Here is a 25,204-nt window from a genome sequence, read left to right as displayed (position 1 = left end):
TTAAAAAAGCCAAAGCCAAAGGCTCTGTCAATTTCACCTCTCTACACAAGGATAATTTTAAAAGACAGAGTTGGCAGAGATCTTTCCTCAGAGGGTTTGTTAATTTCATCTTTGCCTCCCCAAAGGTTCTGTCAATTTCACTTCTGCTTCAGGGAGGTGAACATGAAATTAACAAACCCTCTGGAGAGCGATCTCTGCCAGCTCTATCTTTTAAAACTACGTTTCCCAGGTAATATTGCATCTTCCTAGACTTGAGCAAGACAAGAGACTTGTGTAAGATGTCTCTTGAGTAGAGAGACTCCATGTCATTGGCAGAAAATAGTGAAGACTTAAAATGATTACTGATAAAGGTTAAAGGAGAAATTGCCAAAGCAAGATTACAGCTGAAATGAAGAAGACAAAAGTAATGACTATTGTGGAATTAAAGAATTTTAAAGTTGACAAAAAATTGAGATTTTAAATATTTTGTATTCCTTGGCTCAATCATCAACCAAAAGAAAGACTGCAACGAAGAAATCAGAAGGAAATTCTGCTTCTTCTGCTGCACATGCACACAATTCTTCCATGTGCAGCAGCAGAAATGGGAAAACTCCCCGCTCCCACACTGTTTTTGCAAGAGGAAAAAAGGTTAGGAGAAAGGCAGGAGCTTTCCCTTCCTCAGTGGCAGCTTTTCAAGCCCATTTGAGCTCTCTTTTTATATACAAGCCATTCCCCAGAGCTGCTGTGTGTCTGCGTAAGCCTGGGTTGGCTCCATTGCAAACTCATGAAGGAAGAAATGTTTAGAGTGGCCCTGAGTGAACCATCACACCAATGTGGCATTCCCAGGAAACATTGATTGCAAAGAGGAAAGGCTACAAGAGCAATACATCACACAGACACACAGAAGGCAGCCTCCTTTGTGTGGAGTTTACTGAATTCATTTGTTTAGTTCTCATAGTATGCTAGCAACTTAGAAACACTGGGGTGCCCTGGTACATAGTGTGGAAATCACTATGGGACACTTTCAAAACTCCAGAGTCGTATTCTATGGCTACATCTTTGCATGGTTGTACTGGTAATATGTGAAGAACATTCCATAGCAGTAGAGGGAGGGGAGGGGGTATTTTGAAACAGCAACTCAAATTGTCACATTATTATATTGCCATTTTTCTTCAGCAGCACAATCACAAAAATGCAACCAATTCTAAAAGAAAGTCAAAGATGGCAATTTGGATGTTTTGTGAAATTTAGGTGTATGTGGAAAAGCAGAAGTAGTCTTTAGAAAATTTCTGTGATGTACTTTTGCTGTCACATTTCTAAATGGCCCTTTTTTCTTTTTTCATGGCTGGTGATGAATTTAAAGCACTGAATGACGGGGGCTTAATCGTCACCATTCTCATTTCACTGAAGGCTCTCTCAGGTCCTCTGCTTATAAGTATGTTGTTACATTAGTGTTAGCATAATTCTGTTAAGGGCTGCATGTATCAGTGATTTTTTTTAAAAAAAGAAAAGAACCCTTATATTTCAATTCCTCTTTTGAGTGAGGTAAGAGCAATTTTAGAAAAAGGTAATAGACAAAAAAAGTTAATCAGTAGCTGTGTCAAATTTACTTGGATTGACAGTCTGAGTCATATAGTAATATATCTTGTATTATGGTTTGTGACTGCAGCAGCTTCTATCCTGAGCTGAACTGAACAGTGCTATATATTCTGCATGGTATCAATGAACACAAAAATCAGACAACACAGAGCTAGAGCACAGGAATATTTGGAATAGGACCCATGACAGTCCAGCAAGCCCTGGCCCTAGATCTACCTGGGACCCAGGTTTGCAAGCCAGTGGGTGCATGGCACGTGATGGCTGCCATCTATGGGTAGTGTGGCAGTTCCCAGGGGCTTTTACACAGGGGTATTTTACACAGGCATTGGTATTTTACACAGCACATGTATTTTACACACCAAAATTACAGTCTATTCATCTGCAAAAGCAACTCTTGATAGGATCGACAAATGTCCTTTCTAAAGACCAGGGCCGGATCTAGGGTTGCCAGAGCCTGGGGCAACCCCAGAGCCTTGCACGCACGCACGCGCGCTCCCGGGGCGGCGTGATGACGTCATTTTGGTGACGCCATCATGTGGGGCGCCGGAGGCAGTGTGCGGGGCTGGGAAGCCGCCCGCGCCATTCACTTCTCCACAGGCGAATGGCGCGGGCGGCCTCGCAGCCCCCTGCGCTGCCTTTTGCCTGCCCCATGGGACAGGGGGTGGCCAGATTGCCGCGCGTCCCCTGTCCTGCAGGGCAGGCAAAAGGCAGCACAGGGGGCTGCGAGGCCGCCCGCGCCATTCGCCTGCCCCGCAGGACCAGGGGCGGCTGGCTGCCCCCTCTCCTACAGGGCAGGCAAATGGCATGGGTGGCTGCGCTGCCCTTTGCCTGCCCTGCAGGACAGGGGGTGTGCAGCAAGCCGGCCACCCCCTGTCCCGTGGGGCAGGCGAAAGGCAGCGCGGGGGGATGTGAGGCTGCCCATGCTGCCGCCTGCGCGCTCCGGCAGCTGGCAGCTGCTCCCGGTGCCCCCTCCCTGGTGGTGCCAGGAGCAGACTACCCCCCTGCCCCCCCTCGATCAGACTCTGCTAAAGACCTGTGCATCTCTAAATGTGTGGCTCAGGTCACCCCTATATAAAATGCTAGAAATATGTGGTCAAATCTCTAGATATAATGAATTTTCTTTAAAACAAATATTCTTCAAAATAAGGGGGGGGGATTTTGGGCTTTTACCTTGTCCCCTAGTGTCATTTCCAAGACAGAAAACATCAAAACAAACATCTTGAATATTTTCAGAGCTAATTTCCCCCTTCAACTAAGCCGCTATCAACATCAGAATTAATAGCAGGTTGTGGGGTGGGAGTTCCTTTAGGAAGACTATATGTGGAAAAGACCCCCCACACACACACGCCTTAGTACAGTGGCACTGACCCAAGTCAATGCCTTACCCTGTTTGGAGATCCAGTCACAAATCTCAAGTTCCTTATCCATTTGCCTCCTCAATGGATGTTGTTAAGCCAGGGGCTGGGAAACCTGAATTCTAATGCTGTCTTGAGCATGAATGCTCTGGTGGCTATGGCCAGTACTTTCCTACCTTATACATCAGTATGGATTCTAGTTCGAAGCACACTTACATTATTAAGTGTGATTCAGAGAGCACTGATAAATACAGACCTTGGAAATCTGGAAGGCAGTGATACTTTTGAATATGACGCATTGGGGGACAGATGTGCAGTAAGAAACACATCTTTTTCCACTATGTGTTCAGGATCAAAGACCTAACTTACAGTGTCAAATATTTTGGGGGTCTTGGGTATAATGGCTGAGAACTAGAGTGGCACACATACAAAATCCACTTTTACTTTTGCAGTTTTTTACAGACCAACATAACCACCTACATCATAATCCACATGCCTATCAGAACTTTTCTCTCAAACCTTCTTTTCTCCCAAACCTTCAAATTTTTCTCTCAAACCTTCTTTTCTCTTAAACCTTCAAACTTTTCTCTCAAATCCCCACCATAACAAATAAACAAATTTATGGCATTTCTATAGCACTATCAGCATTCAAAACGGGTTGGATCAGGCCAGCTTTCTCACTTAATCTCACCCATTCTCCTCCTTATAAACTCCAACCTACATTGCTTTTGATATGTGCAGGTGTCATGATCCCCAGCCTAGCCTTTTCGGATGATCAGGGGAGGCTGCCTGAAAAGCTGGCTGGATCCAACCCACTATCACAGCAATCTTCACCCAAGACCTGCAAGGCAATCCAATATTATTAAACCCAGACTGCACATGGAGACAAGGAGTGGCTTATCTAAAACTACTTATATGAGCTTGTGCCACTGAGATGAGACATGGACTGGTGAAGATATCCTAGATCACAGCTCATTCTCTTAGGCCCTGCAGTACACAAACTCCTGTTTTTTTCCAGTACGGAGGTGTTTTTTTCTTTTGGAAATTGTGTTCAAAAAGCAGGTTTGACACATTTAGTGAAGCACATTACTCTTTTCCATCAGCATTTAGAGATCTAATGGAGACAATATTAAAAGGAATTTTTGAGTAAATGCATACTGTTCTTTGGATCTTAGCCATTATCTTCTAATAGGCAAGCATCAAGAATGCTCAAATGAACAGTTCTTAGATCTGTAGATCAGATAGGGGTCATTTTTGGTGCTACTGATTTGTATTTATGCTACTCTGATATAATCCAGAAACTTTTTATTTAAAGAATGCTTTGTCTTGCTTGGTCTTCAGATTTACACAGTAGGAATGTATTTATTACTGTATCAACATTCTGGAACTATGTCTTTGCTAAATATTGCTCAGTATTAATAAGACATGCATTACTGACATACCAAAGGATTGGATTTGGGGACCCAGGTCTCCTGGTGGGGCAGGTATCCCCCTCTCCTACCCTCTGCCCCCCATTTGCCCCCCTCCATTCTGCTGGCCAACAGGGAGGAAAGGCGGGGGAATAAGCCTCCTGGGCACGCTCCTGCGGCAGCACAATGACATCACACTCAGGAGTGATGTCATTGCACCACCCCAGGCGCACTTCCGGCCCCTGCATGATGATGTTACTTCCCAGAAGTGACATCATTGCACCACCTTGAAAGTCTATGCACACTTCATGCTTAATGAAGACATCTGACTACCCAAAAGGCTATGCTGGGGATCATAAGACCTATATGAACAAGAGTTACATGGGACAGGGGTTGTAATAAAGGGTGGAACTGGGTGAGATTCATTGAAAAAGCTGGCTAGATCCAACCGAGAAACTTCAGATTGTTCCCATTACTTTTTAGAACATAAATCACTAGGCCTAAAACAGCCACTAAAGCTAGTAATCCCAGCCCAGAGCAGAAAAAGGGACTATTCTTAAAGGTACAATAACTCTATTTTACAGAACTAGTCCATACATGACATTGATCCCAAATAGGGTTGCCTGGTCCCCCAGGGGCCCAACCAGAGTAGTGGGCCAGTGGGGGTGGGGGGAATGGGAACTTACTTCCTACGCATGCACAAATCACACTTGTGCTACCATACCCACCTGTCATGCCAGAAAATTATGTCATTCTCCAATGCAATGCAGAAGCTGCAGGTCGCACCAGGGAGCAATTTGCTAAAAATCACTCCCAAATTAGTGTAGTTTCCTATATCTGCAGCTTCTACATCGTGGTGGAAAATGTTATGTGGAAGCTCACACGCTTCACATGATGCAGAAGTTCATGCACATGATGCGGCATGCTCATATGCTTGATGTGGAAGCTCACATGCTTCACATGCATACCTCCCCTGCTCCCCGCTGACCAGGTGAGTGGAGGTGGGGGGCAAGAGCTGGGGATCCCCTGCCTCCAGCAGGGGATTGGCAGCCCTAATCCCAAACGTAGATCCAAAAGTCCACTTTATCAGTGACTAGCAGAATAAGGCCATTGAAGTCTTAGCCTAGCTGATACAGCTGTAACAAAAATTACCAGAGACCACTGTAGGTTAAATACAATGTACGTACAGGATTATTACTTTTCATTTAGATTATTTCAAGTATTGATATCAGAAAAAGCAGTTATTTGTGTGAAGACAAAAACTGCAGGTAGCCATGTTGTTCCATTATTAAAAACTCCTTTCATTAGGACCATAACTGTGTGGGTATTTCTTATGAAAGCCCAATTCGGTGAAATCATATAGAGATCACAAAACAAATCCTAGAAAGACAAGCATGAGAAAATAACTGGAATCCTAAAAACAAACATTAATTAGGCCCACTAGTTTCATGAATAAGTAAAATAACTGCATTTAGGGTTGCCGGTCCCCCAGTGGGGGTGGGGAATCCCCTGCTTCTAGCCTCCATTCCCTCACCACTCACCTGGCTAGCGGAGGGTGGGGAAGGCATGCAAGTGAAGCACATGAGCCTCCCGGGGCATGCTCCCAGTGCGGCGTGACGACATCATTCCAGGAGTGATATCATCATGCAGGCTGTGAGACTGCTCCCGTGCTTTGCACCGGACTGATTTGGGCCCTCAATGGCACAAAGCTCAGGAGCGAAGATGTCACTCCCGGAAGTGACATCACATCAGCGCCAGGTGTGCATGCATGTTTTGCACATGCATGATGACTTTGTAAAGATGAGTGCCAGGACCACCCCCTTCCTGCCAGAAGGATAAAGGGACGTGGCAACCCTAACTGCATTTATCATAAACGGAAACAATGGCTTCCATGGCTATTACTGTCTATAATTATTATAACACAAAGTTTGAGTGAAAATGCTACCATTTTTCTTCCTCCTTGCAACCACTTCGAAGTGTGTACAAACATGAAATGTTGGTGTGTGTTGCATAAATGTAACTGTGAACTGAACTGAAATTGTGTAGTGGCTTGACTACATTATGCAAACACTGAAAGCTTTTGCTATCTTTGTTAGTTAGCCAAAAAGGGGAAACAGATTGGAGAAATCGCTTCTTCAACAGGCAGCAACATCACCTTCACACCAAATTTGATGAGTAAGTCCTCCCAGTGGCACTAACACCTGATATGCACATTGCACAGATTAGGACGTTTCAGAGTAGGGAAATGAAAACAAAATCCTCCCAGCTACTGATGCTACAGGTATATTATCTGATGAAAACACAACAAGATTTCCCTAAGGAATCTAAAAGTTCTTTGGTGTTTCCTGCAAACAATTATATGTTGCTTCTCTACAATCTTAGAAGCACTGGGGCATATCCAAGCCTGATTACATTTCTTCTTTACTCCAAATCAAGCTACCCCACTTGGGTAGTATGCAGTTTCTCCTTCCCTCCACAGCTCAAATTTTGATACAGGTGCAAACAGGTTTCTAATATTAATATAGCCTGGTATATGCAATATCTGGACGTTCTTTAATCAAGTAATTAGTGATGCGGTTCATAATGCCCTAAACTAAGGAGAAGCTTTTCAAAGGGACATAGCAGGATTTCAGCTGCACAGCTTTCCTTATCACCAGTGGGAGGTGAATAGCTAAATCCGTTACATACTGCTTTTTGGAAGGCATTAGACTTCCAAAAAGGCATTAGACCATTTTATAAGGAAGGACTTAGCAGGGAACACAGCATAATCTCTGCTAATAATGTTTGAAGGGCAACTTTACAGGCTGAAAAAGCTGTAAGACAACAGCCAAGATCAGCAGGCACATCTACAGGTACGAGAAGATGTATATTCATAATCACATGCCTCCCAGCACATCTTGCTCCCCACATACACCTTTTCTGGTTATTACGGGCTTGCAACATGTCGGTCCTGGCTGGGCACCGTAACCTTGGCCAAATTGCACTCTCCCCCCCTTCAACTTGCTCTAGCCAGTGACAGTGCAGAGATTAAATTGTCCTACACATAACTTGTTCTTAAATAGTGCTTCTAGTGCAAATTCTTGTCTACAGTTAGCAAAAGAAAATGGATGACCAATGATTTTTTATCTTTCAGCACTATCCGTCTGCCAAATTAGGATACTAGTGCCAAATGAATACTTCTGCTCTTTTTTGTCTGTCATCCATCTTACTGCATTCAACAGCTCATTATCTTTACAATTCTTATTGACAATGTCAATAAATCTCATTTTTTGCTGTCGTTCCTACTCTGTGAACAAACCCTGCACTTTTGGGTTATGTATTTGGCACTGGAATCACAACTGATTTCAGACAACATTCCTATTCCTTGCAGCTGTAGTTATGTATAAGACATAGGTCATATAGCCTCCTATACAAGGGTGGGTACAAACTCTAACAAAAGTCCCTATTTCCCAAAACTAGATATGTTTACATGCAACAGATGAGATTCCATGAGAATGAAACATATGGGCAGACATTAATCAAACAAGACTGGACTGTGAGACTGACCTCTGCCAATCTCTTAATAGCTGTTGAGGAACCGAGAGGCAAGCCAAACGAAGAAATCATGACAAATATCTGAAAACATATGATATGTACAAATTAGACATGGGTACGAAACAGAAAAAGCCCAAAAGGAGAGTTTCGTGTTTTGTAGCAATCCATGAATTGCAAATCACAAAATTTCACAAAGTTGACACATTTGCCAAAATGATTCATTAGTTTCATGATTCGTCAGAACCTGGGGCATTTCAACGGCCCCCTTCATACCCAGAGATGCCAAACTCACAGGGAGACTTCAGCAGGCTCTCCTCCACCCACCCTCCCAGGTTGCAATACGTTGATCAGGAAGGGTGGGAAGGGAAGTGCTGCCAGAGTGCTGGATCAGAGGAGGACGAAGGACCAGCCGTGGTGGAGCTGGGCTGGGAAGATAGAGTGAGGGGTGGGGTGGGGTGGAGGAAAAAGGCACCCTCACCCAAAGACCTTCTCACAGCAAGGCCAAAAGCTGGAAATAAGAGGCTTCTTACAGTCTCTTTAAAGCAGCAGCAGCCAAAAGCACAATCCCAAATCCTTCCACACACTCTCCCACTCCAATCCCAGCAAAACACTGACATAGATCAGAACAGGAGGTCTGTGGTTGGCTGACAGACCTGCCTAATAGGGTTTGGAGGGGTGAGATTGGTGAGCACATGGCTACAGAAGGCCCACCTCCTTGATTGCCTAGGGGATTGACCCCCCAGCTCCTGGCTGTATAGGGCAGAATGGAAGCTCTCCAGATGGCTAGGAGAGCTGCCAATCAAGGGTAAGTGGGCTGTGATTGGGGTTTCCAATGGCAACAAAAGTTCTGGGCCCATTGTTGCCTAAGGAATCAATAGATCGGCGCCAGCCTGTCTGCAATTATGAGTTGTTCATGAAGCTAACGAAACAGGCCAAAAAGTCATGAATTTTGTGATAATTGTGTGATAACCACGGCCCTAAAAATGCTGTTTCATGACACACAAAATGGCCCATTTTGTGACAAAATTTGCTTCATATTTCTATCCGTGCCCATGTCTAGTACAAATCCACCCCAATAACTTGCATAAACTGTCAGATGATATATAAAAAGCAGATGTATTGTACAAGTAAGTACTCTAATGCAAGATTCAACAGGATGACTCATCAATCATATATATATCACCAGTTACAGAAGTTTTGTAATAATAAAATAATTCAATAAGAAATTATACTGACACCATCCTGAGTGTGTAATACTGGAAAAAAATAGTTGGCCCAAATTATATACTCCATGCCAGCTCCAGAGTTCACAAGTTTGCTCTTGGGCTGATATGGTGACTAGAGGTCCACCCATTCACCCTCTGTATATTTTCAAATATCTGAAAGAGAACTCTGAAACTATTTTAGTTCCCTTGGGGACAAGAGACAGGCAGAGAAATGCCTGCAGAATACTTATATTGCTACTGTATATTGACGACGTTTGACTGATGTAATGGAGCCTGAAGAATTTTGTCAGACAGCCAAAGATCCAGCGCTCTGAGGATTAGAGAAGTGAAAAGGGACCAGCCTCCAAATAAGAATGCATGAAAGTTGCATCACATGCAAGACGAGGCAGAATCATGTTCAGAATTTAAGAAAGGATACACAACAATGGGCATATTGCCCCAAATAAGAACATGAACTGGTAATTCACTTTGTTTGTAAAAATGATGGTTTAAGTGAGAAAGGCACGCACTAAGATGCATCTTGAGAAATACTACAAAACCACCATCTTTTCCCCTTGGTTTATCATCATTGCGCAACAATCATATGAACACATCAGAAACAAGCTGTCATACCAAATTCATGAGAACCATTATGCCTGTTACATATTTGAACACAGAATTTTTTTTCCAATTCATCAAGGAATTTTGTTTTATTATCTCTCAGAGACAGATTACAATACGTTGAATTCCCACCCTAATATCTTTTATTAAAAACATATTTCTTATTTAATTAAAAGACTTTGGAAGATTAGTTTTGATTCATTTAGTGAAATGGTGGATACTAATTAGAACAAACAGGTTGGGAACCCCATGAGAAAGCAATAATTCTCTGCAGCAAGAAATAACAAACATGAATGGAATATTAAGTTAATTATCCCTGTTTAAAGGTCAAAAGAAATAGTTCAATTTTACTTATTTAAATTTTTAAAAAATTAAAATCAGTTTCTTAAAATAAATACTTACCACAATGTCTTCAGGGAAAGTGTCACGGCTAAAGGAACCATCATCAAACACGACTTCATAGAAAGCTTGAGACGTAACACCTATTACTCTGCAGCTGTAGTATCGGGTGTTCCTGTGTTTTGCTATGACAGTTTGTCCAGCTGAAACTGCTTTTTCAAGTGCTTTACTCTTCTTAAAAGAAAAGATGAAAAAACACTATTACTTAAAATGATAAGCCTACAGTCTCTATTCCATAAGCCCCTGCATAACATGTATAGCCCCTGCTATACGTGAGTCTTCCCCCACTTAAGACTGAAAGCCGTGATCAGGATGAAAGGTCAGATTCCTGCAGTCCTCTCTCATTCTGGTTTCGATCCCTCTCAATTCCTCTAATGTAAAGATCTTCTCACAAAGCTCACAATCTTCAGTGGAACAGAACCTCCAGGAACAATGAGGGAGCAATATTTTTCCCTGTCCTGCTCCCCATTTTAGTCTCCCCACCATCACCTTCCCAAGTGTCTGCAGTTACCATGGAGCAATTACAACAGGCATACACTTGCACAATCTTGCAATTCAAGAATTTTGCCAAATGCATTCCCATGACCCCCACTGTGTTTGCAGAGCTTCTGACACTTGAAGACCCTTCTAAGAATGGAGCTGTAGACTCCAGGAATCTGTAAGTTGCAGAATCATTTCCTTTAGCCTACAACTGCACTTCCAGAAGAGATTCTGCCACTTACAAAATATTTTTCAGAGTATTTTCTCAGTTTAATAAAGACTTGGTACTGTCAGAGTTTCCTTAAGATTTTTCAAACATCGGGGAAATCATGGAAGCACATCTGCCAGGATCAATAAATTGTAAAGCCAGTTTGGTATAGAGGTTAAGAGAGCACGGGACTCTAATCTGGAGAGCTGGGTTTGATTCCCCACTCCTCCACTTGAAGCCAGCTGGGTGACCTTGGACTAGTCACAGTTCTCTGGAGCTCTCTCAGCTCCACCCACTTCACAGGGTGTTTTGTTGTGGGGATAATGATGGCATACTTCGTAAACTGCTCTGAGCAGGCATTACGTTGTCCTGAAGGGTGGTATATAAATTGGATGTTGTTGTTATTGTTATTATTAAAATCATAGAAATGTGCTTCCGCAAACTTAGAAAAAATGTTTTCACTGTGTCCAGTCTCCAGTTGGGGGGAAATTGGTACCCCCCTCTCCCTGCTTATTGGAAACCCTGTGGGATTCGATATGAATAACAGTCTATGTGCTGTTGGCTCCTTATTCTACTGAGAAATCTAGTCTAATAGGATTTCCCAGTTACAGTGTAACCCTGTTTTCATTGTCCTATCTTCTGTGCAGTCCCACATGGGAGATGAGCGAGCTAACTTGCCCAAGAGGTGGGTGTGAAGTTCTTTGATGGAAGAGACCCTTGAGGACGGCTTTGCCCACAGCTGCGTCCCTTCTGGAGTCTACATCAACAGAATACTACTTGATGAAAGAGGATGGCATAGACCAGGCCTTACACAAGTCCACTAGAGGGATGCTCAAGCTGAAGGCTGATGATGTGGACTGAGCCCCTGTACAGTGCATTCTTACATGCAATGGGTATAGTTGTTTAGACTGAATATAACAATCCTTAATGAGCCAAACTATCCAATTTGAAATGTGGTAATCTTCAGACCATTTTTGGGCCCTTTAAATGAGACAAAGAGATTAGGGTCCTTTCGGAAAGGAGCTGTCCTGTTCAAGTAGAAGCACAAAGCACGTTTGACACTGAGGGTGTGCAAAAGTCTCTCAGTGTTAGTTGTAGGAGTAGGGGAAAATACCAGTAAGACAATGTCCTGATTTAAGTGAAAAGCAGAGATGACCCTCGACAGAAAGGGAAGCCTTGGACAAAGAAACACCTTATCTGCTAACATCCTAACAACAACAACAACAACAACAACATTCAATTTATATACCACCCTTCAGGACAACTTAACGCCCACTCAGAGCAGTTTACAAAGTATGTTATTATTATCTGCACAATAAACACCCTGTGAGGTGGGTGGGGCTGAGAGAGTTCAAGAGAGCTGTGGCTAGCCCACGGTCACCCAGCTGGCTTCAAGTGGTGGAGTGGGGAATCAAACCCAGCTCTCCAGATTAGAGTCCCACACCCTTAACCACTACACCAAACTGAGTATGCCTCAGGGCTTGCAATTCATTCATCCTCCTAGCCAAAGTTATAGCCACCAGGAAGGCTGTTTTAACTGTCAGAACCATAAGGGAGCAGGTAGCTAGGGGCTCAAAAGGCTTATGCATGAGTAAAGTGAGAACCAAAGAAAGACTCCACTGGGGAATCAGCCTAGGATACAGGTTTGCTAAACCTCTGAGGAAAGACTTGCATTGTGGTTGGGCAAAGAGAGATTTCCCGTTTATATCATCATGGTAGGCGAAAATGGCTGCTAGGTGGATCTTAATGGAGGAATTAGCCAAACCTTGATCCTTTAGCTGGACCGAATAGTGCAAAACAGATGGTAACGACCCTGAGACAGGGTTCAAGTTGTTGTCTGTGGCCCAAAGAGAAAATCTTTTCCATTTGGCGAGGTATGATTTCCTGGGGGATGGTTTCCTAGTTTCCAATAGGCCCTTCTAGACTGGGAAGGAAAATTCTGTCCAGGGGGGAAATAAACCAGGCTGTCAGTTTCAGAGTGCCCACGTTGTGGTGGAGAACCACATTGTCCTGTAGCAGGTGTGGTGTTAGGGGAAAATGGTAGATTCTGCCCTGCGCCATTTGGAATAGAGTGGGAAACCAGGCTTGCCTCATCCAGTAAGGGGATATTATGATCACTAAGGAACCTTCTCTCATTATCTTGCTGAGTGTTAGTGTCATAAGAGGAAGAGGGGGGAATGCATACAGGAGGGTGCCCGACCACAGGATCTGAAAGGCATCTCTGAGTAAGGTTTTACCCTTTCCTGCCCATGAACAATATTGAACGCATTGAGGTCTGTGGCAAACAGATCTATGGTAAGATACTCCCACATTGCAAACACAGGATGGAGGCAGTCCATTCGGATAGACCATTCGTAGTTCTGGGATTTGGACCAACTTAATATATCTGCCAGAACACTGTCCTTGCCCGCTATATCTATGGCAAAGGGAGTGACTGGATGCTGGATAGCCCACACCCATATCAGTGATGATTCCCAGGAGAGGGCCAGGGAAGCTGTTCCCCCTGGTTTGTTCAAGTAATGCATGGCCGTTATATTGTCCATGCATATCTGAACATTCTTACCTTCCACTAGGCAAATCAGAGCCTTCAGATCATACCTTTATTGCCCTGAGTTCAAGGAGGTTGATGTGCATTGATGAGTCTTGAGGGGACCTTGTTCCCTGTGTTTAGGTGGTCCCAGAAAAAGCCCCTCATCCTGACAGATCAGGATGAACTGGGGAGGAGCTGAAGGGGGGCCCCACTAAGAGGTTCTGTGTGTTATTCCACCATTTTAGGGACCTGTGGATGAGTCTTGGGATAGAAAATCACATGTATGGGGTCTGATGGTGGGGGTGGAACACTTGGATGAACCATTTCTGCAGGGGATGAAGCCTCAGCCTGGCGAGCAGAACTAATAAAGTCAGAGAGGCCGTAAAATCTAACAGTCTTTGAATTTGTTTTGCACTTTGATGTCTGTACAAAAGGGTCCTGTTTAGAGTGAAGAGAAATTTTCCTATCCTTTTCTTGGTAAGAAAGGCAAGTCCAAGACACCCTCCCCTACAAATATCACCCTTTGGTGGGAGCTAGGGATGACTTCTGTACATTGACCCTCAGGCCCAGCTGGTTGAGGATGGTAGGGACCAGAGACATGTCTCTTTTGTGACATCAAAGTCAATGGTTTATTAGCATGCTTCGCTTTGAGCTTAGCCTTTTTCAAAGGCGGCTCCAACTGGCACCAAGGTTGAGCCATCCAGTGAGCCACTGGAACTGACTGGTCCTTCTCAGTGGTAACAGGCACTGAGCATGCTGGAGGAACCGAGGAGGCTTGTTCTGGGAGCTGCAGACTATTATCTGTGGCTTTATGTTCAGAGTTGGTAGTACCATTTAGGGCTGACTCCCCAAGAGCCTCTTTCAGTCATGATGCCTTTTCATGGCATGCCTTGGGCATAAATTGTTTACAAACTGCACACCGCAAGGTGCCATGGCCTTCACCCAGACATAGCAGGCATTTGTCATGCCCATCCAACTGGGATATTTTGGTTTCACAATGTGAACACTTCTTGAAGAGACCTTTAAAGCCATGGAGTTGAGGCCCAAACTCACATCTATCTCTGGAATTGAGGAGCAGAGCAAAGAACATCTCCTTCTTCAGCAGAGGCTAAAGAAGAACTGAGGGAGGGAGCCACTTGTCCTGCCTTTTATAACTGTGCCTGGGGGAAAAGTGTGCAAAAAGGCTAGGAGAGCATCTCGTGCCTTTAAGAGCTTTAGAATGTCTATGGCGGGCCTGAACATGCGCAGTTCCCGTAGGACTGTACAGAAGACACGACAAAGTCTGTTTTATTCAACAGGGCTTACTCCCAGGTAAGCATGCACAGAACTTCAGCAATATAACCATGACATATCCTCAGATAAAATATGGACGTTTTCCAACAATAGTAGGTGCTTTCTTCTCGTTATCCAAAAGGAAGAAGAAGAAAAAACACCATTGTCTTACTCAGGTCAGAATAAAGAACTCCATAAAAACACGCCTTGCCTGCCTCTCACATTCACAAAATGTCCCATAACATAAAACATGACATTTCTCATTCCCCTAATAAAAGCACAGACCATTTTTGAAGCAGAGCCTCTCATTGGTTGCAACAGTTTTCATTATGTGCTATGTGTATATCGTAAAAATTTACTAGGCTTATGTCTGTAACTGGGTTATCAAATGTAGAGACAGCAGGAGGTGTTAAAACAATGGCACGATTTAGAAAGAAAGAACATTCTGAATTCAGAATCTAGCTGAAAAGACATGTGAGATATGCAAACTGATTACATGTTCCCTGACCTTTGTTACCTAATTATTGTAACCTTTGAAGACAGAAAACCACTCAATGTCTTTACAGGGCTAAAGCAAAAGCACCAGTAAAAAGAATATAGTGGAATACTTTGAAACATTAAGTGAGATATTTGAATTAAGCCACTTTCTCAGGGTTGCCAACCTCCAGATGGGGCCTCGAGATGTCCTGGAACTACAACTGATCTCCAGACTACAGAGATCACCTGGAGAATATGGCAGTTTTGAAGGATGGACTCTATGGCATTATACTTCACTGGGGTCCATCCCCTCTCCAAACCTTGCCCTCCCCAGGCACTTACAGCTGCCAACCTTCAGGTGGTGCTTGGAGGAGCTCCCAGAATTATAATTGATCTTCAAGAGACAGAGAATAGTTCCCCTGGATAAAATGGCTGCTTATGAGAGTGGACTCTATAACCTGCTGAGATCTTTCCCTTTCCCAAACCCCACCCTCTCCTGGCTTCATCTCCCAAATCATCAGTTATTTCCCAACCTAGAACTGGCATCCCTACACTTTTCATCGCTCAGATTACAAAACTGCCTTATGGAAATCTTACAAAACTTATGGAAAAGTTACAAAACTTATGGAAATAGATAGTGAAAATATAGATCACACTTCAGCCACTAAGGATAGTAGCATATATGTTGTTGACTACGGAATCTTAGTTGCACTCAAAGGGGCAGTGAAGATGTTAATAGGGTTGGGAAGAAATCACAGTATTGAGTGCTACCTTCACTTAACCCCTTGCCTCTTGTGAATTCCACCCCTAGACTCCCTCAACTTTTAACTATACTGGTTAGTTGGTAAATCTACACTCCTAACCAAGGATCTGAAACCACAGAAACAAGGCAAGGTCCAGATCTGGGAGAAGAATGGAGAAAGCAGTCCAGGGCCGTTTCCAGATGGTTTACCTGCCTCCAGAATGTTGCGCCATCTTGCCATATTTCGCGTTTTCCCCACAAGATGGCGCAACGTTCCGGAGGCAGGTTAGCCATCTGGAAACGGCCCAGGAGAAGTAAAAGATCCTGATGTTTGCAATCAGATGGAATTCCGCCTCTTCTTAGCCCCTCAAAGCAGCTATGTAGATAGGTAAGCTAAAAGAAGCAAAGGAAATATGTGAAGCCACACAGGAGTGGTGCCGCACTCAGCAAGGGCCAGTGACATTCATAGCTGAAACAGCAAGTAGGGGATGAAGCTGTTTGCTTTGATAGAAAATGGATGTGTGCTACCTTAACCCTTAGAGCCTAAACTCCAGTGCTGCCCTTTTGAGCACACTAGGATTTAATCCAGATAATTCAAGTCAGGATTTGGCTGATGATGGATGCCTGACTTCCCCACTTCCACATTCTTCCCAAACTGCTTACCTCATGTTTCATATGGAAATTGGCTGTGGTGTGAAGCACTGTGCAGGTTCCCCATGGCATTGGATAGTGGTATAAAAACCATTAAATGGCAATACAACACAATTTGAAGAGACTGTGTTATAGTTACCAACCCACTATTCTGCTGGGAAATTTGATACTTGCAATACAGAAACTGTTATTGATAACTCTGCTGTATAATTTATAGTATGTTCACAAAAATTTCTTGACAGAGAAGTCCAAGTATTTATTGATGCTAAAATGTCAGTTTTGATCAGAAAGGACAGTTAAGCAAAGAGCTCTATCAGATTAGAGAAACATCAATGGTGTTTGACACATTACAGTGCAAGCTGTTGTTTGGAAAGTATGATGTTCTTTTGCTTAGCTCAAGCTACAAATTAACCAAAGTAGTCGTAAAAAAAGACATACACAAAAAGATAATGTTGACTTTCTGTGTAGAAACGAAATATCGTAACTAAGCGTTATAAAGGACTGTCTTACTAGGATAGAAGGCTAAATGTTCTGTCACATGATAATGATAGATCCTAGAAGATTTATGACGAAGCAAAACATTTTGAGACTTCAGCCCTTAAGCCAGCCTCTTAGCCATTAGAAAGACAGGCTTTTCATCATATTTCCGTTTCAGAAGGTAAAGTCACAAAATTGTATAGAAAACAATTTTACGTAAGTATTATTTCTTACATTCTTATCCTCAGCTACTCATGTTATCTTATCAGCAAAAAAATCTTAGAGACTAAATGGCTCACTGAAATGGTAAATGCTAGTGTGAATGCATGGTAACCATCAGTGCATCATGTATTAATGCTTAGCTATATGTATGGTGTTATTTGTGTGGGTCATAGTACCTTGACAGTTCAAATTTTCAAAATATACTATTAGTCCTAACATTGGGATGATATTTGATTTTCAAATGGAGCTCTTTCATGGACAACAAAGGATTTGTTCCTAATTCTATACACCAATTATTTGGAGGGATATAAGTAATTTGCTGAAGGAATGCCCAATTGGTGGTCTATATCAGGCCATTTTGTTATATCCCAGAGTAGCACATTGTTATCTCCCATTCCTATCCTCAGGGCCACATAGAACCACGAAGGAGCCTGACGCATAAACATGTTCCCAAAGGGAAAAATAAAATATATTGGAATTTAATATTCCTGGTGGGCAGCTAACTACCCAGAGGGTGTGAAGGGAAAGATTAAAGCAAAATCCACCCTAAAGAAAGTGAAGATCATAACAAAGCCTCTATCTAATTCAGAGGAAGAGTTCAGAGGAAGATGCAGGACAACGCCTATAAGAACACTGGCTGGAGTGTCCCTAAGAAGAGTTCCTAGGGATTTGAAAAATCCTCCATGGAAAAAAAAGCTCGGAAAACTGACTTATCTACTGGACGTAACTTTACCATTAATTTTGATTCAACCATACCAAGTAGTCTAAGCATTTTCTCACAGTCTGGCAACAGCCATGAACTAACTATGCACCATATTATTAATGAACAATGGGCCTCAAGACTTAGCTTCAATCTGGTATCAGAAATTCTTGTTTCTAACTGAAACAATTTAAATGAAAATAATTAAAATAAATATTATAATTAAATTATGTAGAACCTTACCACATTTTGATGCATTTTGTGCCTGAAACATGTGATGTAGACAACATAAGGCCAGTCATCTGGTTCCATCAGCACCCCTGCAGCATGAGCACATGTAACATGAAAAGATGCGGGACAACGTCCATAGGAACACTGGATGCAGGCACCAGATGTTTTCTTAATCCTTTGTCGACAGAAGATACATTTCTGTAGGCCCAAGAAAGAAATCCAATGAACCTGACGATGAATGTCTGACAAACAAGTTCTGCTTTACCAGCTTATTTCAGACTTCACAAGTTTGTGCTTTTAGACCACACATAACTCTCAAACGTGTTGTAGGGTGCAATCTAGAGAAGAGTAAGCTTGGATAAACTGTAATATCAAGTATATTGATGGAACGATATACATTATTATTAGTAATACAATAAGGGTATGTTCTGTTCAAATAAATGAAATTTAAGTAAACAACAGTCAGCTTAACCAACTCTGGATTGAGCCCAGGAATCAGAATTCTGCACAGTGTTCTGTGTGCACTGTAGAGATCCCATCCTCCAGTGGGAGCAGAGGATCCATCGCTTTCACCCTCCATCACCACCCTGCCACCACTCACCTGGCCAGTGGGGGGAGAAGGTGAGGGAACGGGCCTTCCAGTCATGCTCCTGGGGACGGCACGACAACATCACTCCTGGGAATGACATTATTGCACCGCTCGGAGAGCACGCACACACTTTGCAGAAGGCTGATTTGGGCCCCAAACGTCAGTGTGCACTGCCTCCACACCAACCTGGCTCCAAGGGGCTAGAGATCTCTGTAGCATATTGGAGCTGGGGTGGCAGCAGCATTGTAACATGTGGATAGGAAGCAAATGGCTGAAGAAGGCCCAGGATTGCCAACCTCCAGGTGAGGTCTGGAGATCTCCCGGAATTGCAACTGATCTTCAGAGATGATGGAGGGTAGACTCTATGACTTCTCAAATCCCCCCCCCAAGGCTCCACCTCCCACCCTCAAATCTCGGAATTTCTCAACCCAGCTGGCAAACCTAAAGGCCTCTGAAGGCAGTTGAAACTGATCATGCTGGAAGGGGACAGCAGGCACAAGCAACACCGATTGCATCCTCCTTCATGGTGCACTTTACTGACTTGGCAACCCACGTGACAGCTTGAGTTGCTGAGGCAGTGAAATATTTGTTTTTATTTTAAACGTTATGTATGTATGCATGCATGCATGTATGTTTCTCACAATCAGCAGAACTCAAAGTAGCTTACATCACATTCAAAAAGAAACAGAAATGCAAATCAACAGAATGCAGGACACAACCTCCCCTTATGGGCTGCTAAAAGCACATTGGAAAAACTTCACCTTACAGAATCTCTGAAATCTATGCCTTCCTCGCTTTCTTGGGAAGCCGATTCCACAGCATTGGTGCAGGCACAACAAAAGTACAAACCTGAGCAATGTTAAGTGGAGGAACTACCAATAATCCTCTGGACTGAATATTAGAGTTGCTTTGTGGGCACATACGGCTGGAGGAGTTCCTGCAGTCTGCCCTAGTGTCAGCACATGGCAAGATGGGGCAACTCCCAGGTCGCATGGTTTCTGGTGAGGCCCACTCCTTCTGACTCCCTCCTCACACATCTCCTCTGATGCCTGCACTTATACCCTTCTATCGCTTTGTCGCAGTTGTCACCTCTGCTGCCAGCTGTAAGTGATGCCTAGTACTGCTGGAGAAGGGCATATGAGTGGTACACAGTGGCACCCACCACCCAGCACCATTGGAGTGCTGGCAGTGTGGGCAGCTATGACTGCAGGTGTGGGAGAGCTTGCGAGTGGGCAAGGGAAGGACGCACCAGCTGATAGAGGAACATAGATGGGAGGGCAAGAAGGGGAGCCTGACAGTGGGCATTTGGGGCCCCCGACCACTCTCTGCTCAGGGCTCCCCAAAACCTGAAACTGGCCCTGCTTGTTCTTATGAGGGTCCTAGGTCATGAGAGTCTTTATTGGTTAACCCCAGCTCTTTCAATAGAACACACAGAAGTCAACTGTTTTACAGTGCATTTCTGCTGACTCAGTATTCATCTGAAATCCCGCTGAGTTTCTTGTTACTTTAAAGACAAATTTGTTTACATCAGATAAATAAAATGCAGTGTCAAATTCTGCATTATTTAATATTTTCTAATTTATTCATTAAGTGCAAAATATAAGTGTCAAATAATCAATAATCAGAAGTACTGAAAATAAGCTACCACATTAATGTTAACCTACAGATATTCCATATAATGCAACAGAACTACTACAAAATAATCAGACTACAGACCTTTACTACTGATTGTGGAAACAGCCTCTTTTTTGTGTCTAAAATTTAAAAAGTTCTCAAAGATATACTTTACATTATGATAAATATATTCTAAATGCATACAGGGTGACAGAGGACCTTTTGAAAGAGAAAAGGGATGCAAAAATTTGCAAACCAGATGAGTTACAGATGAGTTCTGTGTTGCTGTTTTTTAAAGTTTTGTACTACTTTATATAAACAGAGAGCTAGCATGGTGTAATGGCTGGGCTAGGATCTGGGAGATCTAGGTTCAAATTCCCACTTGGCAATAAAGCTTGCTAGGTAATCTTGGGACTAATCTATTTCACAGGGTTGTTGTGAAGATAAAATAAAGGAGGAAGAAAAACAGTGTTTCATACCTGTAACTGTTGTTCATCTAGGTCTTCCGTGCAGTAACACATGGGACTGCGCACGCGCAGGCCTGCCGATCCCGGAGATTTTTACAGCTCTGAGCCACTAGGGGGCGTCCTCGCCTCTCATCGCGCATGCGCGGCCGCTTTTCCCGCCGAAAACGGCTCCTAAGAGGCGGGGCGCCCCCGACGTACCCTCGGATCCTCTTTCGCCGCCAACTGCAAGGTAAGTACCAAGAGAATTAGCGGGGAAGGAGGGAGGGTATGTGTTACTGCACGGAAGACCTAGATGAACAACAGTTACAGGTATGAAACACTGTTTTTCATCAGCGGTCTTCCTGTGCAGTCCCACATGGGAGATTCCAAAGCTTAAATACCTGGGTGGTAGGAGGAAGCACATCAGGACAGGAAGATAGATTGCAGCACAGCTGTTCCGACTGACGCCTCTTTCCTGTCCAAGACATCCAAGGCATAATGCTTCACAAAGGTATCAGCAGACGCCCAAGTTGCCGCTTTACAGATGTCTTGCATCGGGACACCTCTAAAAAGGGCTGCCGAAGACGCTTGAGACCTAGTGGAGTGAGCATGTACCTCCAACGGACAAGGCAAGTTAGCACATTCATAACACAACAAAATAGCCTGTACCACCCAACGGGCCAAAGTCTGAGAATTAGCTCTCTTACCCTTCTTAGGGCCCGCAAAGCAAACAAAAAGATGAGAGTCTCTCCGGAAGGACCTTACTCTGTCCAAATAAAACAGGAGAGCCCTTCGCACATCCAAGGTATGAAGGGAACGCTCCGCTTCAGAGGAAAAACCCTTAAAAAATACAGGTAAAACAATTTCCTGAGCTAAATGAAATTTTGATACCACTTTAGGCAAAAACTCAACTTTTGTCCGAAGGACTACTTTATCCGGATGGACATTTAGATAAGGAGGGTCACAACAGAGAGCTGCCAGCTCCCCCACCCTCCTGGCAGAGGTGATAGCCACCAAAAAGGCTACTTTAAAAGAAAGAAGATTCATAGGGCACGTAGCCAAAGGCTCAAACGGCTTAGAAATGAGCCTTGTCAACACCAAAGGTAGGGACCACTGCGGAACTAAAACCCTAACAGGTGGAAACAAATTATTAAGCCCTTTCAAAAACAATTTTGATGTGTAATGGGAAAAAACAGTTTTCCTGTCAATGGGAGGGTGGAAAGCCGAAATAGCGGCCAAATACACCTTAACAGAAGAATTAGCTAGACCAGACTGTTTAAGTCCCCACAGAAATTCCAGAATCTCAGAGAGGGAGGAGGAAACAGGGTCTACCCCTCTGTCCCTGCACCAGTCAGAAAATCTATTCCACTTCAGGGAATAAGACTGACGAGTCGAAGAACGACGGGCATTTTGGAGGACGTGCATCACATCCGCGGAGAATCCGTGTCCTGAAGGATCAGCCACGCCGTCAGTCTGAGTGAATGCACTCTGTGATGTAGGACCCCTCGAAATGACAATAGGTCCGGGTGATCCGGGAATCGATACATCCCCTTGTGAAGTCTCAGAATGGCATGGAACCATGGTTGTCTCGGCCAATACGGGGTAATCAGAATGGCTGACGTCCCGTCCACCTGCATCTTGGAAACCACCCTGGTTAACAACGGGAACGGGGGAAACAGGTAGAAAAAAGGGCCTGACCAAGTTAACTGAAATGCGTCCCCAAGAGACTCGAGGCCGACGCCTCCTCTGGAACAGTACTGGGGAGTCTTGCAGTTCTCTTCTGAAGTGAAGAGGTCTAGCTCTGGGGTACCCCATTCTGCAAAGACAGGACGTAAATACTTGTTGTGAAGAGACCACTCATGAGAGTCCCCTTCCAGTCTACTAAGGCGGTCAGACATAACATTATCCACACCTGGAATATGAACAGCAATCAGCCAAACCGAGTGGGCAATAGCCCATTCCCAAATCTTTAGGGCCTCCATACACAGCACGCTAGACAACGTGCCACCCTGCTTATTCAAATAAAACATAGTTGTAGTATTATCTGTCAAAATTTGTACTGTCTTATTACAAACTAAATCAGAAAAGGCCAATAAAGCATAATAAACTGCTCGTAACTCCAGAAGGTTGATATGATGTGCACCTTCAACCGCATCCCACAAACCGTGAGCAAATAGTCCCTGACAGTGAGCACCCCACCCCAAAATAGAGGCATCAGTAGTGACAACGATATCCGGTTGCACGTACCCAAAGGTCACACCCCCAAAAAGGTTAGCGTCTTGCAACCACCACTCAAGAGAGGAAAGGACCTTACGGGGAACACTAAACTTCCTCCTTTGTGAGTCTCTCTCAGGGCTAAAAGCCCGCGAGAACCAGAGTTGAAGCGGCCTCATGCGAAGCTTGGCCAGAGAAACCACAGCAGTACAAGAGGCCATATAACCTAATAAAACCTGAATGAGCCTGGCAGGTTGAAACCTACACCTCTTGAACTTTCTGACAAGGGCCTGAATTTTAAGAGCCCTTTCTTGGGGCAGGAAACCAAAATTTCGATCACCATCAATAATAGCCCCAATAAATTGGATAACCCTGGACGGGGTGAGTTTGGATTTCTTCTGATTCACAAAGAGGCCCAGCCGCAGGCAGGTGGCCAAAGTGATTGAAATTTGGGAAGAAACATCGTCCTCAGAATGGCCAACCAAGAGCCAATCATCAAGGTACGGAAAAATGCAGCAACCTTGTGTCCTAAGGAAGGCAATAACTACTGCCACACACTTCGTAAACACCCTAGGGGCCGTGGACAACCCGAAGGGGAGAACCCTGTATTGAAAAACCCTAGAGCCATAGGTAAACCGGAGGAATTTCCTATGATCTGGAAAAATAGAAATGTGGAAATAGGCATCTTTGAGATCTAAGACACCAAACCATGAATTAGAGGGTAGAAGGGACAACACTGATTGTAATGTGGTCATTTTAAATTTCTGAACCCTAATACACTTATTTAGTTTCCGGAGATCCAGGATGGGGCGAAGGCCACCATCCTTCTTCTCGACCACAAAGAGACTAGAATAGAACCCCAGGGGATGAGAAGAGGGCGACACTTCTTCAATAGCCCCTTTGAACAATAAGGCAGATAGCTCCGAAACCACACCGGGCTGAGGGGACGGAGACGAAAAAATAGGGCACGAGAGACTGGGCCACTGAATAAACTCAATTTTATATCCAACTTTAACTATATCCAGAACCCAAGTATCCGATGTGATCGTACACCACTCAGACAAGAAGACGGCCAGCCTGTCCCCAAAATGAGGATCAGGGCCCTGTAATTGTCAAAATTGTTTCTGAGTCTGTCCAGAATCTTTGGGTTGATGTTGATTACTGCCATGCCTGCTCTTGACACCTTGCCTCCTCCTCTGGAAGGAGGGTTGCGGGGTCTGATACGGACGTTGCTGTTGGGCACCATAAGTATAATACGGCCGATAACGTTGCTGCCTATACCTAGGATAAGGCTTGTATTGCGGACGACCAGCCTGCTGCTGTTGAGTCACTCCATAGGAACGGGCAGTCATCCTGTCCTTACGCTTTTTAGACAAGTAGTCGTCTGTCTTGTCAGAAAACAAATGTTGTCCTTCAAACGGAAGATCTTCCACCTTGGAACGTGTTTCAAGAGGCAGCGCCGTGGTCCTAAGCCATGCAAATCTTCTCAGGACCAGGGCAGATAGGAGGGCCCTGGCCGAGGTATCTGCCATGTTTCTACTGACAGTAATCTGATGTCTAGACAACCGGACCGCTTCTTCCTGTATTACTCTGAGAAAGATCCTTTGGTCCTCAGGCAATTGAGGGACAAAGGTGGCTACCTTTGTCCACAGAAGCAGCTGATAAGCGGACATCATGGCTGCAAAATTAGCGATCTTAATACCAAAGGCCGAGGAAGCATAGACCTTTCTGGCAAGAGAATCAATTTTTCTACTGTCCTTGTCGGAAGGCACAGATAGAGACCCTTGTTTAGGCTTTGCTTGCATATCTTCCGTAACAAGGGAAGACGGAGGTGGGTGAAGGGATAGAAACTGACAATGTTCATCCTTCACACGATACAAATTCTCAATCTTCTTATTGGTTGCCGGAATAGATGCAGGTTTCAAATTGAGACCATCCAGGAGCTCAACGAAGCCCTCAATCATAGGAAAGGCAAGGGTCGGAGTAGATCCTGAGTACATATGTTTCAAAATCTTATCCTTGGAGCGTGGTTCCGAGGAGACCACATCTATTTCAAGGGCTTTAGCCATCCTTTGAAGCAATTCACTGTAGGCACGAAAATCCTCCGTTGGCGATGCTTCTTCAGAAGGACCAATCGCCCGGTCAGGAGAATCGGAAGGAGGAGAATCATAGGATCTACTGGCAGCGAGGTGCTCATACTCAGCGTCTGAAGGAATCGGGGAGTGAGTGAACCCCTCCACGGATACTTCA

At 44.1% G+C, this 25,204-nt stretch overlaps 1 protein-coding gene across 1 annotated transcript in view; it reads right to left on the bottom strand.

Moving 5' to 3' along the window:
• KDM4C (lysine demethylase 4C) overlaps nt 1–25,204 on the bottom strand; it is a 385,835-nt gene that overhangs the window by 27,845 nt on the left and 332,786 nt on the right. The window contains exons 18-19 of the mRNA XM_054986639.1: nt 18,104–18,289; nt 10,105–10,275 (exon numbers count right to left, since the gene is read on the bottom strand). Coding sequence (XP_054842614.1) covers nt 10,105–10,275; nt 18,104–18,289 — 357 coding nt within the window. The remainder of the gene's footprint in view (nt 1–10,104; nt 10,276–18,103; nt 18,290–25,204) is intronic.

Source organism: Eublepharis macularius, chromosome 8 (genome assembly GCF_028583425.1).
Source record: "Eublepharis macularius isolate TG4126 chromosome 8, MPM_Emac_v1.0, whole genome shotgun sequence".
In the NCBI taxonomy this organism is placed as follows: domain Eukaryota; kingdom Metazoa; phylum Chordata; class Lepidosauria; order Squamata; family Eublepharidae; genus Eublepharis; species Eublepharis macularius.
The sequence above is the reverse complement of the archived record's forward strand: the minus strand, read 5'-3'. Positions and strand labels throughout refer to the sequence as shown.